The 19723-nt window shown below is 48.2% G+C and overlaps 1 protein-coding gene across 3 annotated transcripts in view; it reads right to left on the bottom strand.

Annotated features, from left to right (window-relative positions):
• The window catches only part of Rftn1 (raftlin, lipid raft linker 1), a 197452-nt gene that overhangs the window by 163310 nt on the left and 14419 nt on the right, over nt 1-19723 (bottom strand). For all 3 annotated transcript variants that reach the window (XM_036167750.1, XM_036167747.1, XM_036167748.1), the window contains exon 2: nt 11619-11771. In XM_036167750.1, coding sequence (XP_036023643.1) covers nt 11619-11763 — 145 coding nt within the window. In that variant the 5' untranslated portion in view covers nt 11764-11771. The remainder of the gene's footprint in view (nt 1-11618; nt 11772-19723) is intronic.

The raw sequence follows: 19723 nt of genomic DNA, 5'->3' as shown, positions 1-19723 counted from the left end.
ATGGTCCCCACAGACATGTGTTTGAGTACTTGGCCCATAGTGAGTGGCACTATTAGGAGGTGTGGCCTTGTTGGAGTAGGTGTGGCCTTGTTGGAGGAAGTGTGTCACTGTGGAGGCAGACTTTGAGGTCTCACATATGTTCAAGCTTCGCCCAGTGTGACACACAGCCTCCTTCTGCTGTCTGCAGATCAAGATGTAGAACTCTCAGCTCCTTCTCCAGCACCATGTTTGCCTGCATGACTCCATGTTCCCTCCATGATGATAACGAACTACACCTCTGAACTACAAGCCAGTACAAATTAAATATTTTCCTTTGTAAGAGTTGCTGTGGTCAAGGTGTCTCTTCAGAGCAAGATAAACCCAAACTAAGACAGTAGGCTACATAAAACATTAACTTGTTTTCTGTTCCACTTTATTTTTAATTTTTTGTAATGTATATATACACAAACATACATATATAGCTTATTAAAGTTTTTACATTTACTTGTCTATTTACTTATGATGTGTGGGTGCATGCATGGCATGGCGTACACAAGGAGATCAGAGGACAACTTGCAACAGTAGGTTCTCTCCTACTAATACATAGGTCCTGGGGATTGAACTTGCATCATAAGGCTTAGCAGCACATGCCTCTACCTACTGAGCCATCTTACTGGTCCTTCTGTTCCATTTTAGTTAAAATAAATAAAAATTATTATGACAGGCTGCTATTATTATAAATTCCTATATAAAAAATAACAATTTGGTTTTGCTTTAACAGATAACAGTCATCATGAAGGCATTTCATCCTACTGAGAAGAGTCTTGAGTTCCTGACTCTGACTGCTTGGGTCACACTCACCCCAGAGTCCATGAGCACACAAGACTGCGTGTTGTGTCTTGATCTAGATTTAGAGTGGCTGGGACCAGAGCACCTAGTTTTACTTTAAGAAAGGAACATTGAGAATGTCCAGCCCCCTTTGGTCTAACTTCATCAACCCTATTAGTATGAGTGGAACAACACATTAGTACCAAGAAGAATATCAACTGCATAGATGATACATACAGGATCTTTCACACACATCACCTCACCCATCTCTAAGATCTCAAACTGTGAGGTGGGTATGATGGGAACCAGCTTCCTTATGGGAGCACACTTTGCATATTCTGTTTAAAAACAGGGTCTGTTTCTAGCATACCTCCCAGCTGGGACCTATGCTTGCTAGTCACACCACTGACCTCCTCAAGTGAGTCTTCAAAATAGAAACCAAACCTTGGCAATTACAGAGACCAGACCAGACCCCAAACCAGGTAGGAATAAATAACTTCACAATGTCCAACAGTAGCTTTTCCCCAAACTGAAATGAAATATTTACACACATTCTGCCTAACCCTTTATTGATGAAACAGAACCTAAAAATGGGTCAGAAAACTGATCTGAAAATTGCACCACTGGGAGCAGATGGTTTCACAGAGGCCGATGATTCCTGGACCGGCACAGCAGATTTCTAGGAAACAAAATGTCTCTCTAGACTCCTGTGCGCACCTCTCTGCAAAGGAGGAGTCTATTTTCTATGAGCTTGATGTGTTTGCAAAGTTCAGGCCAGGCCTCCTGAAGCTGAGCTAGGGGTCACACTTAGCCCTACTTTAAAACGAGTAGCAAAGGAAAGCCAGAGCTCCACTCCAGGGGCCTCTTAGCTAACATTCACATCCTCCCGTAAGAAAAGTGTTCTCCCAAAGCAGAGAGTGCTGTATGGCTGTAATCCCTATCCTGGGGAGGCAGAATGAAGGCCCTGGGCTCACAGGTCAACCCTTGAGTTCTAGGCCAGAAAGAGACCTTGTCAAAAACAAAACAAAACAAAAAAATTGCTGAGGACCACCACCAGAGATTGTCTGTCCTCTGATCTACACACACACACACACACACACACACACACACACACACACACACACGATCTCTAACAGGTGATGAGCAGTGTGCACTGACAAACCTTCCAGCCCTAAGAGACCATCACTGTGGAGTGAAACAGCCTCCCCAGAGCTGCATAGATGAACTGATCTCCACATGGGAGCCTAAGACAGCCCTCAGTAGCTGCTCACATCCCCACTAGCTGTGACTCACCAAAGCACATGGTGAGTTCTCCATAGAGCAGGACACAATAAAAGGATGGCTGCCTGCACTGGTCTTCAATGCCAGATCTGAGCCAGTCCAAACCTCAAGGCTGGGCTACATTTTCACTCCATCCACATTGCTTAAGACCAAGGACAATTCCCAGTGCATGCTGGGTAACTTCACTGATCTCCTCAAGAGGATTAAAGCCACATAAAGCAGGATGTGTGGTGCCTTGCCTGTCACTGCTGTTAACATCATCATCAGTGTGCTTGTCACCCACACCTGTGGCTCTTGTCACAGTGGGTGATCTTCAAGGATTTACCAGGAAAGCCAAAATGCAGAGGACTGACAGCTGTGTGTCATTATGGGCTGCGAACAAGAGAATCGGCTCTAGGTGTGGATGTGGTGATATATTTTGTACCCTAATAAAGCTTGCCTTGAGGATCAGAGGACAGAGCCAGCCACCAAATTAGACAGAGGTCAAGCAGTGGTGGCACACACCCTTAATCCTATCACTGGGAGGCAGAGATCAGTCTGGATCTCTGTGAGTTCAAGACCACACTGGAAACAGAGCCAGGTGTGGTGGCACACACCTTTAATCCCAGCACTTGAGATCTCATGTCTTTGCTTGGGAAAGACACACGCCTTTAATCCCAGGAAGTAATATGGAAGGACACAGAAAGGTATATAAGGCCTGAGGAAACAGGAACTCAAGCTCTTGAGGTTGAGAATTTCTTAGAGGTAAGAAAGTGGCTGGCTTCTTCTGTTTTCTCTGATCTTTCGCCCCAATATTTGGCTCTGTTTTATTATTATTATTATTATTATTATTATTATTATTATTATTATTATTAAGACTGTTTAAGATTCATGTTACATCTGAAGGATGTAAAAAGTGAAACCCCAGCTCAAATGCCAGGCTCCAAGCTTTCCTCTCAAAGGATGCTCTGGCCTCTTGTATCGATCCACCTTCCCCCACACACAGCCACTGATGCTTTGTTTGGAGGTTTGTTTTTAGATGTAAAAATGTGCATCAGTGACTTGCTCAGCTCCTCTGAAAAGCAGCAAGGATTACAGAGTCTGTTCCCTTACAAAGCTGTTGGTAGGTATCATGTTTAGAGAGAGGTAAATGCCTCATTAATGAGTGTCAAAACAAACACTTCAGGGTCCTCCAGGCTCTAGCTAAAGGAACCCTGTGGTAAAAGCTTCTCTCACTAAGAACCCTCAGGTAATACACATAAGTCTCACCCATGCTTGCCCTTCCTTTCCATAGCTTCCAGGTCAGGGGCAGCCTTGTACATCTTGCCAGACATTAACTCCAGAAATGCCTGGTGGGACAAGTCAAGTCCATTAATGCTAATTGTGGATCCCAGGAAATTTCTGTGGTTCTTAGACAATCAGGGAATAAGGAAGGAGGTGAGGGAACAGCGTTAGTATATACCTATCAAGGCAAAGACTCCCAGAGATGATCTGAGGCCATGGCCCCCAGGCTGCCTCTAAGTGAGCAATTATTTGAAATGTGAAAGCCACAGTACTATAAAAGGAGGCCTGGCTAGATGTCAGATGTGACTGGGCAGGAGGCTTCCCATGCTGAGCAGGGCCCTGAGCACTGGACCCCAGCCCTGGATGAGGGTGATGATTCAGATATTCTCTTTCTCCAAGGCTCCTGAATCAAGAGCAAGCTGTCAGAAGACCCAGCACATTGGCCAAAAGGTCCCTAGTCAACAGAAACCTGTTCCTTGCATGTCCCATGCTCTGCCTTCAGCTGGACCCCATAGCCTCCTTGAGTCTCATCCACCCTGGTGTACACAACTCAAATCACTCTTCCAGTGTACCCCTCCATTACAGTTGGAAGAACCCCTGGCCCAGTTGTTCTCAAACTTAAGAAACTTCAGCAGCATCCATTGGACTGTCATATAGGACTATTTCATGTTCCACGGCACCTGGAGCAGGGAACAAGACTTCGTATTTCTACAAGATGAGGGATGAGACCTGGAGAACTGCTGGGCCCCCGTTCAGGCTGCATGTTAAACCCAGCTGTTCCCTGTGCACCTTAGGATCTGAAGTGGCCTTGGCGCCAGGAAAGCCAGCACCCACACTTCACTCACCCTCTTCTCCCAGTAGCACCCCAGGGCCAGAAAACAGAACTTCCTTCCTGACCCTTTACACCCCTGCTCCTTCCCAGCATGGAACTAGCCCTGCATATAATGCCACTCGCTCCTTCAACTCAGCAAAAGCTTCCTCCTTTCCGAGGGTCTTCCTGAAAGCCCAGCCCCGAGGGAGACTCCTAGTAACGATGGTGAACTTGTACCTTCATGGCACGACCTGCTTACTAGAAAGCCCCAGCCTATGCTACACACAGTGGCTCAGGAAAAGACTGGAAATAGAGACAACTGCAGGAGACTTGAGCAGCCCTAGGGACCGAGGAAAGAAGACTTTGCACACTGTCACCCTCTGAAGCATCATCTTTTAGGATGTCCACACATATCACTAGGTATGCTTTCCTACTCAACTCCAGCCTCAGCTGCATCCCTTGTAGCTTTAGTAGGACCAAGGCCTGGGCCCTTACCAGGATAAACTGAGTAGATCTGGAGCTGCATCCCTTGCAGCTTCAGTGGGACCAAGGCCTGGGCCCTTTCCAGGATGAACTGAGTAGATCTGGAGCTGCATCCCTTGCAGTTTCAGTGGGACCAAGGCCTGGGCCCTTTCCAGGATGAACTGAGTAGATCTGGAGCTGCATCCCTTGCAGCTTCAGTGGGACCAAGGCCTGGGCCCTTTCCAGGATAAACTGAGTAGATCTGGCACACAGCAGGCATGTGGCAAGTTTGTAAACAAAGTTTAAAAATAACTGTATTGGGTTGGGGATGGTATGGCATGTCTTTAATCCCAGCACTCAAGAGGCAGAGGCAGGTAGATTTCTGGAAGCCAGCCTGCTCTACATAGTGAGTTACAGGCCAACCAGGACTATATCATGTGGCCTTGTCTCAAAAATAAAGAAATAAATTAATTGGGGCCAATAACTCAGCAGATAAGGGTGCTTTCTGACCCAATGACCCAAGTTTAATCCCTGGGACCCATGTGATGAGAGAGAAAAAACAGCTCCCACAGTTGTCTTTGATCTCCAACACACACACACCATGGCCTGTGTGCATCCATACACACACACTCACTAATAAATGGGATAAAAGCATTTTAAAAGAATAATTCCATTGATTGTCTTATGTCCTCCCAAATATAAGTCACTTAAGGAAATAAAGTATATGATGACTTATGTCTAGGAGGATTTGTAATTACAGAACATATTTTATCTTAACCAGCTCGCACCAACACTGCCATTGGCACCACCTCCACTCAGAAAGTTCTCAACTGGGGTCCTTGGCCAGTAGCCTTTACCTACCTGAAACTCCTTACAAATGAAGGTTCAAAGGTCTTGCCTCAGACCTACTGAGTCTGAGGCCCCAGGGGAGAGCCTGGGGCTCGGGGCCCAACAAGCCCTGGACAATTCACATGCAGCTTTGTTTGCAGAACAGGGCTGTGCGCCTCCACCCCTGGGCAATAGCACTGAGGTTTTTAAACTTACCAGTAACATGAAAACTCAAGGCCAAGCAATAACAATACTAATGATACATTAATTTCAGAGTGTGATAAAAACTATGGCGCATCCTCCAGGATCAGTCTTTCTCCAAGCTGTGAGGGGAATGAAGTCTAGTGAGAGGACAAATTCCAGGGCCAGCCACATCAGAAGCTCAATGACAGAGGACCCGTCTATGATTCATTGCACAGCATCATGTTTTGAACAACAACGGTCCCCTGTGTTCTTATCACAACCAAACAAAATTCACACACAGCACTGAAGGATGGGAGACAGCAAACATCAAGTATAAGTCTGGTCAGCATAAAATAAGAGGAAAATTCCCAAAGCCAGCTCTTATGGAGCCCTTGGCAGGAAAACCACAGGCAGGGGGATTTTAAAATGTGGTCATGGGGCCTGCTGTGGGAATTGTGCTGTGTGTTATGGGGACGGTTTACAAGAACAGAAGGGGGGAAGGAGGCAAGCTTGAAGGTGCGGGCAGTGGGGCAGAAAGGACGTCAGAGCCTTTGGTCGGAGCTCTCGATCTAGTTTACACTTGCCAATGAGGGCTAGAGAGTCGGGGGTCCAGGGAGCCCAGAGTGGGGTGGGGGCATTATGGCACCATTCAGAACACAGGCACCATTCCAGCAACCTTCGACAGCTTGGAGACCAACAGCTGATTATTTTCATTGCCTCTTGCTAGTTCCATTTCTGTCTACTTTTCAAGTTGATGAAAGAAGCTAAGTCTGCCTTACATGGGTGCTGTTTCTCTGTTCAAAAGAGTCATAATAATAATAATAAAAACACGAATTAGAGATGTAGCTCAGCTGGCCGAGTGCTCACCTAGCACGCACAAAGCCCTGGGCTCTCCTTCTGGGATCACATAGGCATGATGGTGACACATGTCTGTAATCCCAGCACTCAGGAAGTTAAGACAGAAGGGCTGCTACAAGGATGAGCCCAGCCCAGATGACCTAGCAAACTCCAGGCCAGCTGGGGCTACTCTGTCTTAGAGAAAAAGAAACAGAGACAGAGAGACAAGAGACAGAGATAGACAGAGACAGAGACAGAAAGACAGAGACAGACAGGGACAGAGAGATGGAGACAGAGAGACAGAATAATACCAGATCCAGAGTGTCTCTAATTGATGTAAAGAAGTAAGCGAACCATTCCCACTGTCACTACTGGGAATGTGCAAAGATTCAAACACTCTGGGAAGCAGTGAGACAGCATCTTAAGAGCTCGTACATGTTAACATCCTAACAACTCCACACCTGGCATACTTGTTTCATAATCTACACACTCTCTCTCTCTCACACACACACTCTCACACACGTACTCACACTAGACTAGACCTGTTCACAGCAACATTTTCCTCTAGCAGCCCCCAAATGGACCTAGTCCAGTGTTCGACAGAAGGATTGAGGGATGACAGTGCATGCTGGGTAGCAAAGGACCAGGCTCTCACATAACAGCAGCATGAGGATCTCAGAGAACCAGATGAAAGGAGCCAGGCCCCACAGCTGGCACACTGTGGAGTGCCATTTACATGTCACTCAGAAGGGAAGAATGGAAATGGAGCAAAGCAAATACAAGGGGCAAAACGTCATAGTTGTCTGGGGCCTCAAACCCAGAACTCTCCTGCATCACTGATGGCATACAGGGTATAAGGACCGCCACACCTGTGGAAAGTTGTCTGTCCTGAATGTGGTAGCAGCTTTGAAGATATTTCCATTTATAAACACTGCATGCGTAGTCTGGGTGTGTTTTGTTGTATACAGAGGCATCCCAACGAGATTGCTCAAGTCACTGAAACAGTATGCACTGCTGTGGATATCGCTCTGCATAAATAAAATGGTGATTGGCCAGTAGCCAGGCAGGAAGGATAGGCAGGACAAGGAGAGAGGAGAATTATGGGAAGTGGATGGCTGAGGCAGAAAGACGCTGTCAGAAGCTGCCATAACAAGCAAGATGTAAGGTACCAGTGGCAACTTATAGATTAATAGAAATGGGTTAATTTAAGATAGAAGAACTAGATAACAGAAAGCCTGCCATGGCCATACAGTTTGTGAGCAATATAAGTCTCTGTGTGTTTACTTGGTTGGGTCTGAGCAGCTGCAGGACTGGCAGGTGAGAGAGATTTGTCCTGACAGTGGGTCAGGCAGGACCAGGAAAATTCTAGCTACAATGCACAGTGTACAATAAGGCTCCCAGGCTAGTGCCACGGCAAGGCCTACATAGCAGCTGAACCACATACTTCAGCTCTCATGTCCTACTAACTGCCTGTCAAGGCAGTCACAACTTCTGAAAAAAACAAGCAAATAAAGATGGATGTAAGGAGAAGTCATCCATTCCCAACTCTTGGTCCTCCAGATGATGGATGCCTAAGGCATGGTCAGAGTGCCCACTCTATAACCTGATGCCATTGCCCAGGTGCCTGGCAATCTCAGGCCTGTACCTGACTTCTTATGATGCCCCCCCCATACTTCTCTTGTCCCCATGGCCCCTTCCTGGCTGAGGCCACCTGCTCCTTGTCTGGTGACCACAACAACTTCCAAACAGTGCTGTTTCCCTTAATGTTTCCCTTCTCTTCCATCTAAACTCAGAAGTCTTTCCAAAACCCAACTTCCTTCATCTTTTGATTGATGATCAAAATTCATCAGATCAACAACTAAGATGGTGTGTGTGTGTGTGTGTGTGTGTGTGTGTGTGTGTGTACATGCTAATGTCTGTGCAGGTGCCTGTATATGTGAGGTTGTGTGTGTGTGTGTGTGTGTGTGTGTGTGTGTGTGTGTGTACATGTTAATGTCTGTGCAGGTGCCTGTATATGTGAGGTTGTGTGTGTGTGTGTGTGTGTGTGTGTGTGTGTGTGTACATGTTAATGTCTGTGCAGGTGCCTGTATATGTGAGGTTGTGTGTGTGTGTGTGTGTGTGTGTGTGTGTGTACATGTTAATGTCTGTGCAGGTGCCTGTATATGTGAGGTTGTGTGTGTGTGTGTGTACATGTTAATGTCTGTGCAGGTGCCTGTATATGTGAGGTTGTGTGTGTGTGTGTGTGTGTGTACATGTTAATGTCTGTGCAGGTGCCTGTATATGTGAGGTTGTGTGTGTGTGTGTGTGTGTGTGTGTGTGTGTGTGTGTGTGTGTGTGTGTGTACATGTTCATGTCTGTGTGCAGGTGCCTGTATATGTGAGGTTGTGTGTGTGTGTGTCTGTGTGTGTGTGTGTGTGTGTGTGTACATGTTAATGTCTGTGCAGGTGCCTGTATATGTGAGGTTGTGTGTGTGTGTGTGTGTGTGTGTGTGTGTGTGTGCACATGTTCATGTCTGTGTGCAGGTGCCTGTATATGTGAGGTTGTGTGTGTGTGTGTGTGTGTGTGTGTGTGTGTGTACATGTTAATGTCTGTGCAGGTGCCTGTATATGTGAGGTTGTGTGTGTGTGTGTGTGTGTGTGTGTGTGCACATGTTCATGTCTGTGTGCAGGTGCCTGTATATGCAAGGTTGTGAGTGCACCTAGAGGCCAAAGGTCAATCTTGGATGTTTCCTCAGTGTCTCTCTGCTTTGGTGTTTGACCCAAGGTTTCTCATTTTTACCTGGAGCTCACAAATCCAGGGGGACAGTTAGCCAGAGAACACTAAAGGCTCCCCAGTCCCACCACATCTGGTTCTGGGGCTCAAACTCAGATCCTGTGCTTATACAGCAGACTCTTTACTGACTGAGCCATCTTACCATATAACTGCCACTTACTGCTCCCAGAGGCCATACTCCATCCCAGCGGGACACCTGCAGCTTCCCACACAGACAGTGGTACCTCTGGGATGTGTCCGCTGACTCCGTCCCCCTACCCTCTTGTGATCATGGTTCCTGGCTGACTCCAACCACACTGGTAGGTCTAGAGGAAAGACTTTTTAGCTCACGGGATCGGAGGCCTCAGTCCTTCATGGCGGAACGGTGTGGAGGAACGAAGCGGCTCACATTCTGGCCGCCAGGAAGCACGGGGAGAGAATGCTGCCCTCACTGACCCCTCCCGGCTCTCAGGATGGGACCACGCACATTCGGAGCAGGTCTCAGACGCTTAGCATCCTCCTGCTGGGGTGACAAGTGTGAGCCCACTCTCATGAAAGAAACACAACTAAGAAGCAAAACTACCAGAGAGACGAAAAGCCTCTCCCACAGCCTCAGTGTCCCAGCAAGCAGGGCGTTTCCCTCAGACACGGTAAGCGGCAGCAGTTGCTCATCTCTCAGTGGTCAGGGCTCTGAGCAGGGATGTCACCAGTGTGACCTTCCGAGGTGTGCTCCCATTGGCCACTCTCTCCAGTCAGGCCCCAACACCTCCCCACACAGTGCCATCAGCTGGGGACCACGTGTACAACAAACAGGGATGGGCACTCAAGTCTGAACCCCGACAATGAGAACATCATGTCTGAACAGGACAAGGATGGATGGGAACGGGGTGAGGAGAAGCCATTGGCACAAGTGGTCAAGGTTGGTCTACCTGTGCGAGGTGGTGGTGCCAACATTAGTTTAAAGGGCATGAGAAGGAGGCAGTGGGGGCAGAAGACCCTGGGTTTGGGTGTGGTGATGTGGAAGGGGCACAGATGCCCCTGTGAAGAAGCCTAGCTGTCTACGTCCCTTGAAGATCCAGAAGCGCTGGGCCTTAGTCCAGGGAGTGGCAGCAAGAAGAGATATGAGGAGGAAGGGAAGAGAAGAGTGAGGAGGACAGGGTGAGGAAGATACCAAACAGCCCTCACTGTGCGCCAGAGTTTGTGCAGAAAGTGAGGACACTTCATTCTAAACATCATACTGCCTTGTGACAGGGACACACCGCCCTGTGACAGGGACACACCGCCCTGTGACAGAATCACACCGCCCTGTGACATGAACACGCCTCCCTGTGACAGGGACACACCGCCCTGTGACAGGAACACACCTCCCTGTGACAGGGACACACCGCCCTGTGACAGGAACACGCCGCCCTGTGACAGGGACACACCGCCCTGTGACAGGGACACACCACCCAGCAAAGTCCATCTTATGAACTGGGACCGAGCCTAGAGCCCAAGAGGCCTGGTGATGTACCGCTCTCAATCAGCCCTTGGATTGGCCTTCCCAGGGAGGACTCTTCCTCATCTCCCTCCTATGCATAGAAGCTTAAAGTATTCCTCAGGCACCCAAGGAAACAATATCTTAGGACACATTCAGGAAAGTGTTGGCCCGTGCTCCTAATTTTCTGAGACCCCAAAGGAAGAGCGAGTCTCTTCCATTTTACAACCATTCAATTCACAAGTGGAACCAACTGAGCTCTTTATACAAGTCCTCTATCTACCAGAATAACCTGCTGCATTCCCTAGCCACAGACTGACTGCACACAGTAGGGGCTGAACACTAGGTAGCTCAGGATGTACTCTGCCGTGGTAACTTGAACATCCTTTCCTGTTATCCCAGGGCCATAATCTGTCTTCTCAGGCCTGGCGCACCGGCTGTGGGAGACGACCCAGCCCCACTCTGCCAGCCAGGGCAAAGCTTGGCCCAGACTGACAGGAGAGAAATGGTGGTCACATGAACGTGGGGGAGGTGGAGGATGCACAGGTCAACATAGAGGGAACTTTCTCCTAAAGGAATGGCTAACACACGGTCCACACAGCACCTGGCCCGCGGGCTGAGCTCAGCCCATCCGTGTGGATTGCTTGCTGACTCATAGCTTTACTTTGTAATTGACTGACTGGTTTGTTTATTTCTTTGAGATCATGTCTTGCCATGTGGTCCGGATCCTTCTGTCTCAGCCTCCGGGATGCTAAAATGACTGGTGTGGACCACCTCACTCCAGTGTTGTTATTTTAGCCAGCCACTCTCTGGTGAAGACGGATATAGAAGCCCAGATCTCTAAACTGTCCTCTTTCAAGCTGTGGGAGAGACCTCATCCTGCACTGTGCCAGCCACCCGCCTGGGCCTTGTACTCACCTGCAGTCAGCGTGGTAAACTCCAGGAAGCGGTATTCATAGGTCACATCTATCTTCGTTTCCACCTGAGGTCTCTTCAGAGTTGAGTAAATGTTCCCAGGCCGCTTCTCTTCATGTTTCTCCAACTTGTTCAAACTACAGCCCATTGCGACAGCTGACCGCACAAGAGAAACAAAGGGAAGATAGAGTGTTTTATCAATCATTTTGAAACACAGTAGCATAAAAGACCCCCAATTTTCTGGAGGAGTACATCAAAGACCTCAGTACCCAGGAAATCACACATGTGATTTAATACAGCCCTGAACACAGGGGACCAAGCCACCTCTCTTCCTATGAGGAAGCCATTACCAGGCATCCTGGGAGATACCGGTGACCCCCAAAGCGTCCCTGCTTTGTATCTTTTCTCCTCTATCTGAGGAAAATAATACCTCAGAGTAGCTTCCTCTCTGTCATCTGTACACATGATTTAAAAAATAGGGCCTAAAAAGCAATAGCGTGCATTATGTTGTCAGGCCATCTGCTGAATACAAGACACGTGTCACCTTCCACACGGTTGCTAAGGGAGAATAATAAGGTGTTGTTACAGTCTCTAAACTATGGCATCCCTTCTCCCCTCAACAGTAATTACTTAGACAGGAATTGATATGCAAACATCTCAAAAAGTAGACGTTGGTGTTTTTATGGGCCTTGTCTGATAGTCCCCTGCTCTTCTTTTCCAGCACAAACAGCAGGATAACCGTAGGCTCCCCCACCTTCAGGCACTTCAGACGGAAATGAAAAGTGACAGGGCATAACAGGGCCAGTGAGACATCAAGCAGCAGCCGCATGTGTCGGAAAACCAGTGGCCGCAGCTCACACAGGCAGTGGAGGAATGGGGAGCAATGAACAGAGCGTGGGGATCCCTTATTCTCAGACTGAAGCCAGTGAAGGTTCTGTTCATCTGGACAGAATGGCATGCACACGGCGACTTTATGGGAAGGGAGGTTCCTTTCACACCCTAGGCACTAACTGCTCCTCCTCTCTGGGACACTCACTTGCCACAGAAAATATTTCCCTAAAATACAAACTGGCCAAGAGTAACACACACGCACACGCATGCACACACACACACACACACACACACACACACACACACACACACACACACACACGGACTGCTTCCTCCAAAGACAAGGATTTCCTTCACTGATCCATTCATTGGGTTCCCAGCTTCCTAAAGCAATTTGGCAAGTTCCAGAAAAACAAACTGAACTTCAAAAAAAGCAGTAAGGGCATGGGCGGGAGAATGGGATCAGACAAGTGGCACAGCCGTAACCAGCCTCTACTTTGTAGTAATTAAAAAAGAAGTCAGAGAGAATGGATAGGAGCCAGAAGGCTGACTTATGCCTTAATAAGGGAGCATTAGTGTCCAAGAACCGGAGCACACATGATTTATGTGCAGGCCGTGTGAATTGATAACCTGGGAAACTACTCGGTCATTCTGCACACGAAACAGCTGATGTGTGAGGAGGCTGCTGGAGGGACCGTGCAAAGCAAGCTCCTGCCATGTGTGCGGGGCGGGGGGGGGGGGGAGCAGAAAGCAATGGAAGGAGGTTCCTGAGTGTTGGGACCAGCGCCCTGGTGAGGGGGATCCTGGGAGCCCCGGAACAGGACTACAAGAGCCCATGAGTGCACAGTGTCCTTCATTCCTGCCCGTTTCCAAGAGTCAAGCCTGGTGGTAAAGGAAGGGCTGTAATCCAGCACAAGGCTGGCAGGAGCTAAAGTGAGCTCTGCTACACAGATTTGGACATGCAGAGTTGACAGAGAAACTGCAAGAGTAAAGGATGAGGTAGAAGGGAAGAGGCGGGCTGTGGACTCTGTCATCCTAGGCCTGACAGGTCAGAAAACCAGAGTCATCACTGGTTTCAGAAAGCCACAGGGAGAGAGTGGAGGCTAGACCAGCCACCTATACAGGTTAGCCATCCCCTGAAACCTTCTGAGAGTTGATGTTGAAAAAGTTTGGATTTCAGAGCATTTAGGACTTTGGAGTTTCAGATGTAGGGACTCAACTGGTAAAGTCTATGCAAATATCTCCAAATCCAAGACTCTGAAATCTGAAATGCTTCTGTCTCTAAGCATAAGGGATCTTCAGTCAGTGCCAATTTCTGGTGAGGGTATAGAGCTGCTCAAGATTTGATTCAACCTTTCTGTTTGCTTTAAATATTTACTTATTTTGAATTTTGTGAATATAAGTATTTGCTTGCATGTTGTACATCTGTGCACCATGTGCATGCCTGGTCCCAAGGAGGCCAGAAAAGGGGCTGAGACCCTCTAGATTATAAGCAGTTGTGAGCTGCCATGTGGGTGCTGAATCCTCTGCAAGAGTAGCAAGTGCTCTGAACTGCTGAACCATCTCTCCAGGCCCCAATTTCATGTTTTAATTATCCGGTTTATAATTGAGAATATGCTAGTTTTTGCATAAAATTACCCTAATAAATATCTCTTATATTAATAAATGCTACAAAATCAGGTCACCAATGTTTTCACATCTTCAAAGTGTAAAAAAAAATAAAACCAGAGCAAGTGGAGTTCTCCTGCTCATCCTGTCAGTGAGATAGTCTGGGAAAACGGCAATGTGTAAGTAGGCTGCATGCATACCTGTCTTGTGATCTAGTGAATCCTCTCTACATTTGAACCAACAAAAATGGGGGGGGGGGTGTCCCAAGGCACAGGAATGCCCATGGTCCCACTACTCAGAACCACCTGATGACCTTGCGGGGGATTCTGTACATTGGAATACACTCACGCATTCAAGAATCAGAAAGCAAGGGAAATGCAGGAACTAAAGAGTGCATATGACAGCATGGTGATTGTCTTAGTCAATGCTCTGCTGCTGTGGAGAGACACCGTGATCACAGCAGCCCTTATAGAAGAAAGCACTTAATTGGGGGCTTGCTTACAGTTTCAGAGGGTTAGTATCATGGCAGGGAGCATGGTGGCACACGAGCAGATACAGTGTGCAAGAAGTAGCTGACAGTTCTACATCTCCATCTGCAGGCAGGGGAAGAGAGTGACAGTGGGCCTGGCTTGGGCTTCTGAAACCTCAAAGCCTTCCCCCAGGGACACTTCCTCCAACAAGGCCACACCTTCTGGTCCTTCTCAAGTAGTGCCACTCCCCAATGACTCAGCATTCAAATGTATGAGCCTACAGGGCCATTCTTATTCAACCCACCATGGTGACGGAAACAAAAAAAAAAAAAAACAAGGCAAGAAAGTGGGTGACAAAAAAACCACACATGTGCACACACACACACACACACACACACACACACACACACACCAAAAACAAACAAACAAAAGAACACATATTAGAATCCCTCGACAAAAAAGCCATGCTCCAGTGTCACAAGCTGGAACCGGCCATCTTAGGAGCATGAAGGGCTTCTGGGTGTGTTCAGTGAGCAGCCTGTTTATTAAATTGTTTCTTCCCCTGCCTAAATTTCACTAAAAGCTCAAAACTACATAAAATATTTTTTTTAATGCACACAACACGTGCTACATCCCCACAACACTAGGCAAAACACGGTGTTGCTCCCCAGTGGTGCCAAGTCTTCCAGGCTGAGAAGCGAAAGCAGTGTTTAGAGCAGGCCTGGTCATCAGGCACCAGCGTCTCCCTCAGGCACCATGTGCACAACAGAGCTCAGAACAGGAAGGGCTGCTCTCTACCCCGGACACAGCTGTGTCCTTCTGGGCACAGGATGAGAACACAGAAGGCCAGCAAAGAGAAGTCACCCAGTACCAAGACGTGAAGTAGGGCTCTCCATGCCATCAAGTGCTCTCTACCAACCAGTGAATCCCCAGCAGGCTCCCTCCTCAGATATCAGAACTGCTGTGCACGCGTGTGCCTGTGTGTTCATATGGGAGTGTAGACATGTCACATGTACATGCAGAGGCCAGAGGTTACCATCAGGTGATAGGAGCCCTCTACCACCCTCCGAGTTATTTTCCATGACAAGATCTCTCACTGAACCTGGAGCTCTCTGGTTGGCTAGAATGGTGATTGGCTAGAATGGCTGGCCAATGAGCAGCAGGGATCTGCCTGCTCTACCTGTCCCTCAGCCCAGTTTCCGTGTGTGTGCTAGGGAGGTAGACTCAGGTCCTCTTACTTGTACAACAGACACTTTACTGACTTACTCCCCCAGCTCTAAGAACTATCTAGAAAACTACAAATATATCTTCATGGGAAAGATAGTGAATGAAATTCCTGGTAGCCACTACCATTTATTATGACTTAGTTTTATCTATTTAAACTTCCAAATCACAACTTTGATTTTAAGGTTTCATTCCAATGGTTGCTAACTTGAAGTCTCTGAACAAAACTTACCCCAAAGGACTGTGATTGGGGTCATGCGACTCTGGCTAACTCATTCACCTCTTTAAACACAGAAAGGATAGAGTCCCAGCCAGCAGCAAACCTGTCATTTCTGGAGCCTTGGAGTCTCAAACCTAGGAGATTCATTCTTGGAGTGTGTGCACCTGCTTTTGAGGAACAACTCTCCTCTCTGTACTCAGAGCACAACTCTGTGTTTTCTGTTTCCTTCCTGTACTCACAACTCCCACCTCTGTCAAAACAAGGCAGGCTTCCTGCTATACCCAAGCAGCTCAGAAGAGCCTCGCTTTCAAGGAGCAGGAGGAAGGTCAACCATGACCCAGACAGCTTAGAGCTTTGTAAACTTTCCAGGCAGCCAAAGGTATTCCCACCAGAATCCTCAAGGGACAGAGTAGGGTACAGGGAGAAGTCTGGGAAGCTGTGAAAATTCAAGCAAAGGACTCTATGCCTGCATGCCGTGACCACACTGCTCTGTGGGACTGGGCAGGGAGGCTCACTTGAAACCTGTCTCCCATGGGGTAAGATCTCCAGGAAGCCTGACTCCAAAGTCCAATGACACTCCTGAAATGGACAGTGGGGTGTCTCCTGCCTCCCAGAGTCCTAGCTCTGTGACTGCTTGACCCACTCACAGTGTGGGCACCAATTCCCAGATTCACACCTTAACTAGGAGCATAGATTTCATCTCACAGTACCTGCGATCCCAGGCCATGCCAGAGCCACATGCAAGCTTTCTAAATTGAAAACTAGTGTTTATCGCAGGCATGTCTGTCTGGTGCTAACCTGTGAGCTGTGGCCAGAAATCAGAAGTCACTGACCATGCTTGAAGAAAAGTGACCATGTTATAATAATCAGTGTAGCTGATTATAAACAGTAATGAGAGGCCTACTGTGAAGTGAGTCTGCATCTGCCTAGGACTGACAACCCTGGAGCAGGCTGTGGGTGACAGATGGCACGCTTGTTATTCAGTGTTGGAATCGCTATTTACAAGCATGTCTGATTGGCTTCTGATGTGTTCCCAAGATGCCTGGGGGAGCCGGGCGGTGGTGGCACATGCCTTTAATCCCAGCACTCGGGAGGCAGAGGCAGGCGGATCTTTGTGAGTTCGAGGCCAGCCTGGTCTTCAGAGTGAGATCCAGGAAAGGTGCAAAGCTACACAGAGAAACCCTGTCTCAAAAAACCAAACAAAACAAAATGCCTGGGGACACTAGAGCCCATTTCAGAAGGATGGCCTTCTTAAAAGTCCCCCAGCTGCTGCCACCCGGGCTTGCTGCTCCTATTAACTACCACTATGCATGCTCACACTTAAAGAATGGAACAATCATTGCAGTTACATTTTCAAATACAAACCAGAATCAGTAACAGTGAATTCTCATTTGCCAAGTTGCTACCAATCCAAGACAACTTGTAAAGCTAACTTTAACAATGGTAAAAGACATACTGACAGAGGTGGGACCATTCCAGGCTGCTGCTGCTGAGACTTGAGTATCCAGGACATCCTTCAGTCACTCCAGGTGAAAACAGAGGATCCTAATGTAGAAACCCTTAGAGGATAGCATCTATTTCAACACAGAAATAGCAATGAAAACCTGAAACCTCTGTCTCCTGTCCTAATGGTGTGACTGCCAGTGCCTGGCAAACACCATCTAAGAGAGCAAAGGAAGATGAAACGTTACCTACTGTGGGCAACTCATGGTCCACGGCCAAAGGCAAAAACAATCATGACAGTCTGATTATGTGGCACCAGTACTCGAGGTACCTCCATGTTTATTTGTACATAAGATCCACATTCTCTCTCTACATAGATCACATTATTAGAACATTCCTTTGGGGCATTCAATCATGAGTGAGATTTCAGGTATTCTGTATTGAGCATACATTTTTCTTCCCAACAATAAGGACATCACAACTAGCCTCCAAATCAGCCCTCAGTGACTCTCCTGTTGGTTCTCACCTGTCATACAGCTGCCCCCTTGAGCCCATTGGGTAATGCCGATATAACAGCACATGCATTGTGAGGCTGGGCTGTGGAACCCAGGTGGCATCTTGCTCTCTAGTCATTCACTGAGTATAGCCCAGCCATCATGCTGCCATGTAGAATGTCCCCATGACAGGGAACTGAGAGACCCCTCCCCACAGCCAGCATCAGCTCAGTGTCATGCACAGGGATGCTCTTGGGTGCTGGGGTGGAACCAGGACACTCTGCCATCCAGGAAGTATTCTACCACTGAGCTACACTCTAGCTCCCTGTCCCCGACCTCACAACAGACCCTGAGTCAGTTGCCTGGTAAGTCCCTTCTGGAGTCCATTCACAGACCCAGTGAGATAATCGTGTCTGTTCTTTCAAGCCTGAGTTTCAGAACAATTTGCTACACATTCCTAAATGGCTGATCCAGGAAGTTTAATGGAAAGCCCCGCTCCTGTATGACAGGCTGCCCAATGGAGCACCAGGGCTGCCAAGGTTTGGGAGCAACTGGTTACACAACAAGTTAACTAATGCCAGGGTGTTCCTATTAAAAAAGAAAACCCACATTTCTGGCCTTGTGCCACGCCAATGTGTCACCTACCATCTCAGCTCTGCAGCTGTCTCCACCTCAGCCAGCCCCAGCAAGAACGGCTCCTCTGGGAAGAGCTCACTACTCAAAGAGCAGTCCTTCCCCCAGCATGCCAGCATCCCCAGGGAGCTCTCCAGAAATGCAGCATAGCAAGTCCCACCCAAAGCCTGTGAACCAGGCATAAAACCAGGCAGTACACATACTGAAAGGGACCATCCCTCTACACGACACTCAGCTGATGCTGGGCGTGGAGAGGGGCCCAGTTTCCTGCCATGGGGACATGCTACAGGGCTCAGGATGTGTCTTTACGGCTGGCTGTGCTCAGAGTGAATGACCTGAGAGCAAGATGGACCCCAGTGGTGCCCACAGCCCAGCTTCACAGTGCACGAGCTGTTATTCCTGCAGTACCTGAAGGGCTGCAAGGGCCAGCTGTTGATTTAGCATGCCTCCAGGTTAGAAATCAATCCTGGGGGGCAAAGTGAGTCCTCCTCCACCTGGCAACCCACTCTAACTCCCTAACAGCAGGACCCAGGAGGCCCAGGTCTCTCCTGAGCCTCCCACCCAGGCCTGAGAAGCAGCACAGCTCTTGTTCTCCACTTCCAATCTCTTGAACTTCCTTGCCTCAGACACCCTTCCTGGTCTCTTCTGCCACCCTCCCAAATGTCCTCACACCCTATCCAGGAACTGCTATTCTGGGCCCTCTCCTGTCTCACTCTCCTCGAATTATTCTAATTATACACCACTTGGAACATATGGAAAGCACAGGCAGCTCCCCTGTGGCCCCACCTGGGCTCAGCAAGGGCAGATCTTTCACCTTACTTACTTCCCACGTTTCATTTCTGCAGAGATAACACTTGGGACACAGCCTCTATGCCCTTGCCATCTCTCTGTCCTGTGGTCCCTGCCTTTTCTTTCACCCTACATGTCACATCCACAGCAGCAGCCAGCAGAGATTCTAGCTTCCTTGGTGCAGGTGGGGGAGTGTCCTTAGTGTTTCTCTGTGTTTTGAGTGGCAGCCAGAGGCTAAAGCATTCCTAACAGTCCCATTTGCTAACTGCTAGAAACTCAAACAACTTAATGTGTCTAGCCTCGTAACTAGACCCGTTGGGAATATAGTACATCTATACTGGAAGAAAAGAAACCTGTCCCTTCCTAAGTAATGCCAATTACTTTCTGATTCTTCCT

Source organism: Onychomys torridus, chromosome 18 (assembly GCF_903995425.1).
Source record: "Onychomys torridus chromosome 18, mOncTor1.1, whole genome shotgun sequence".
In the NCBI taxonomy this organism is placed as follows: domain Eukaryota; kingdom Metazoa; phylum Chordata; class Mammalia; order Rodentia; family Cricetidae; genus Onychomys; species Onychomys torridus.
Note: the sequence above shows the minus strand (reverse complement) of the source record. Positions and strands in the feature narration are given on the sequence as shown.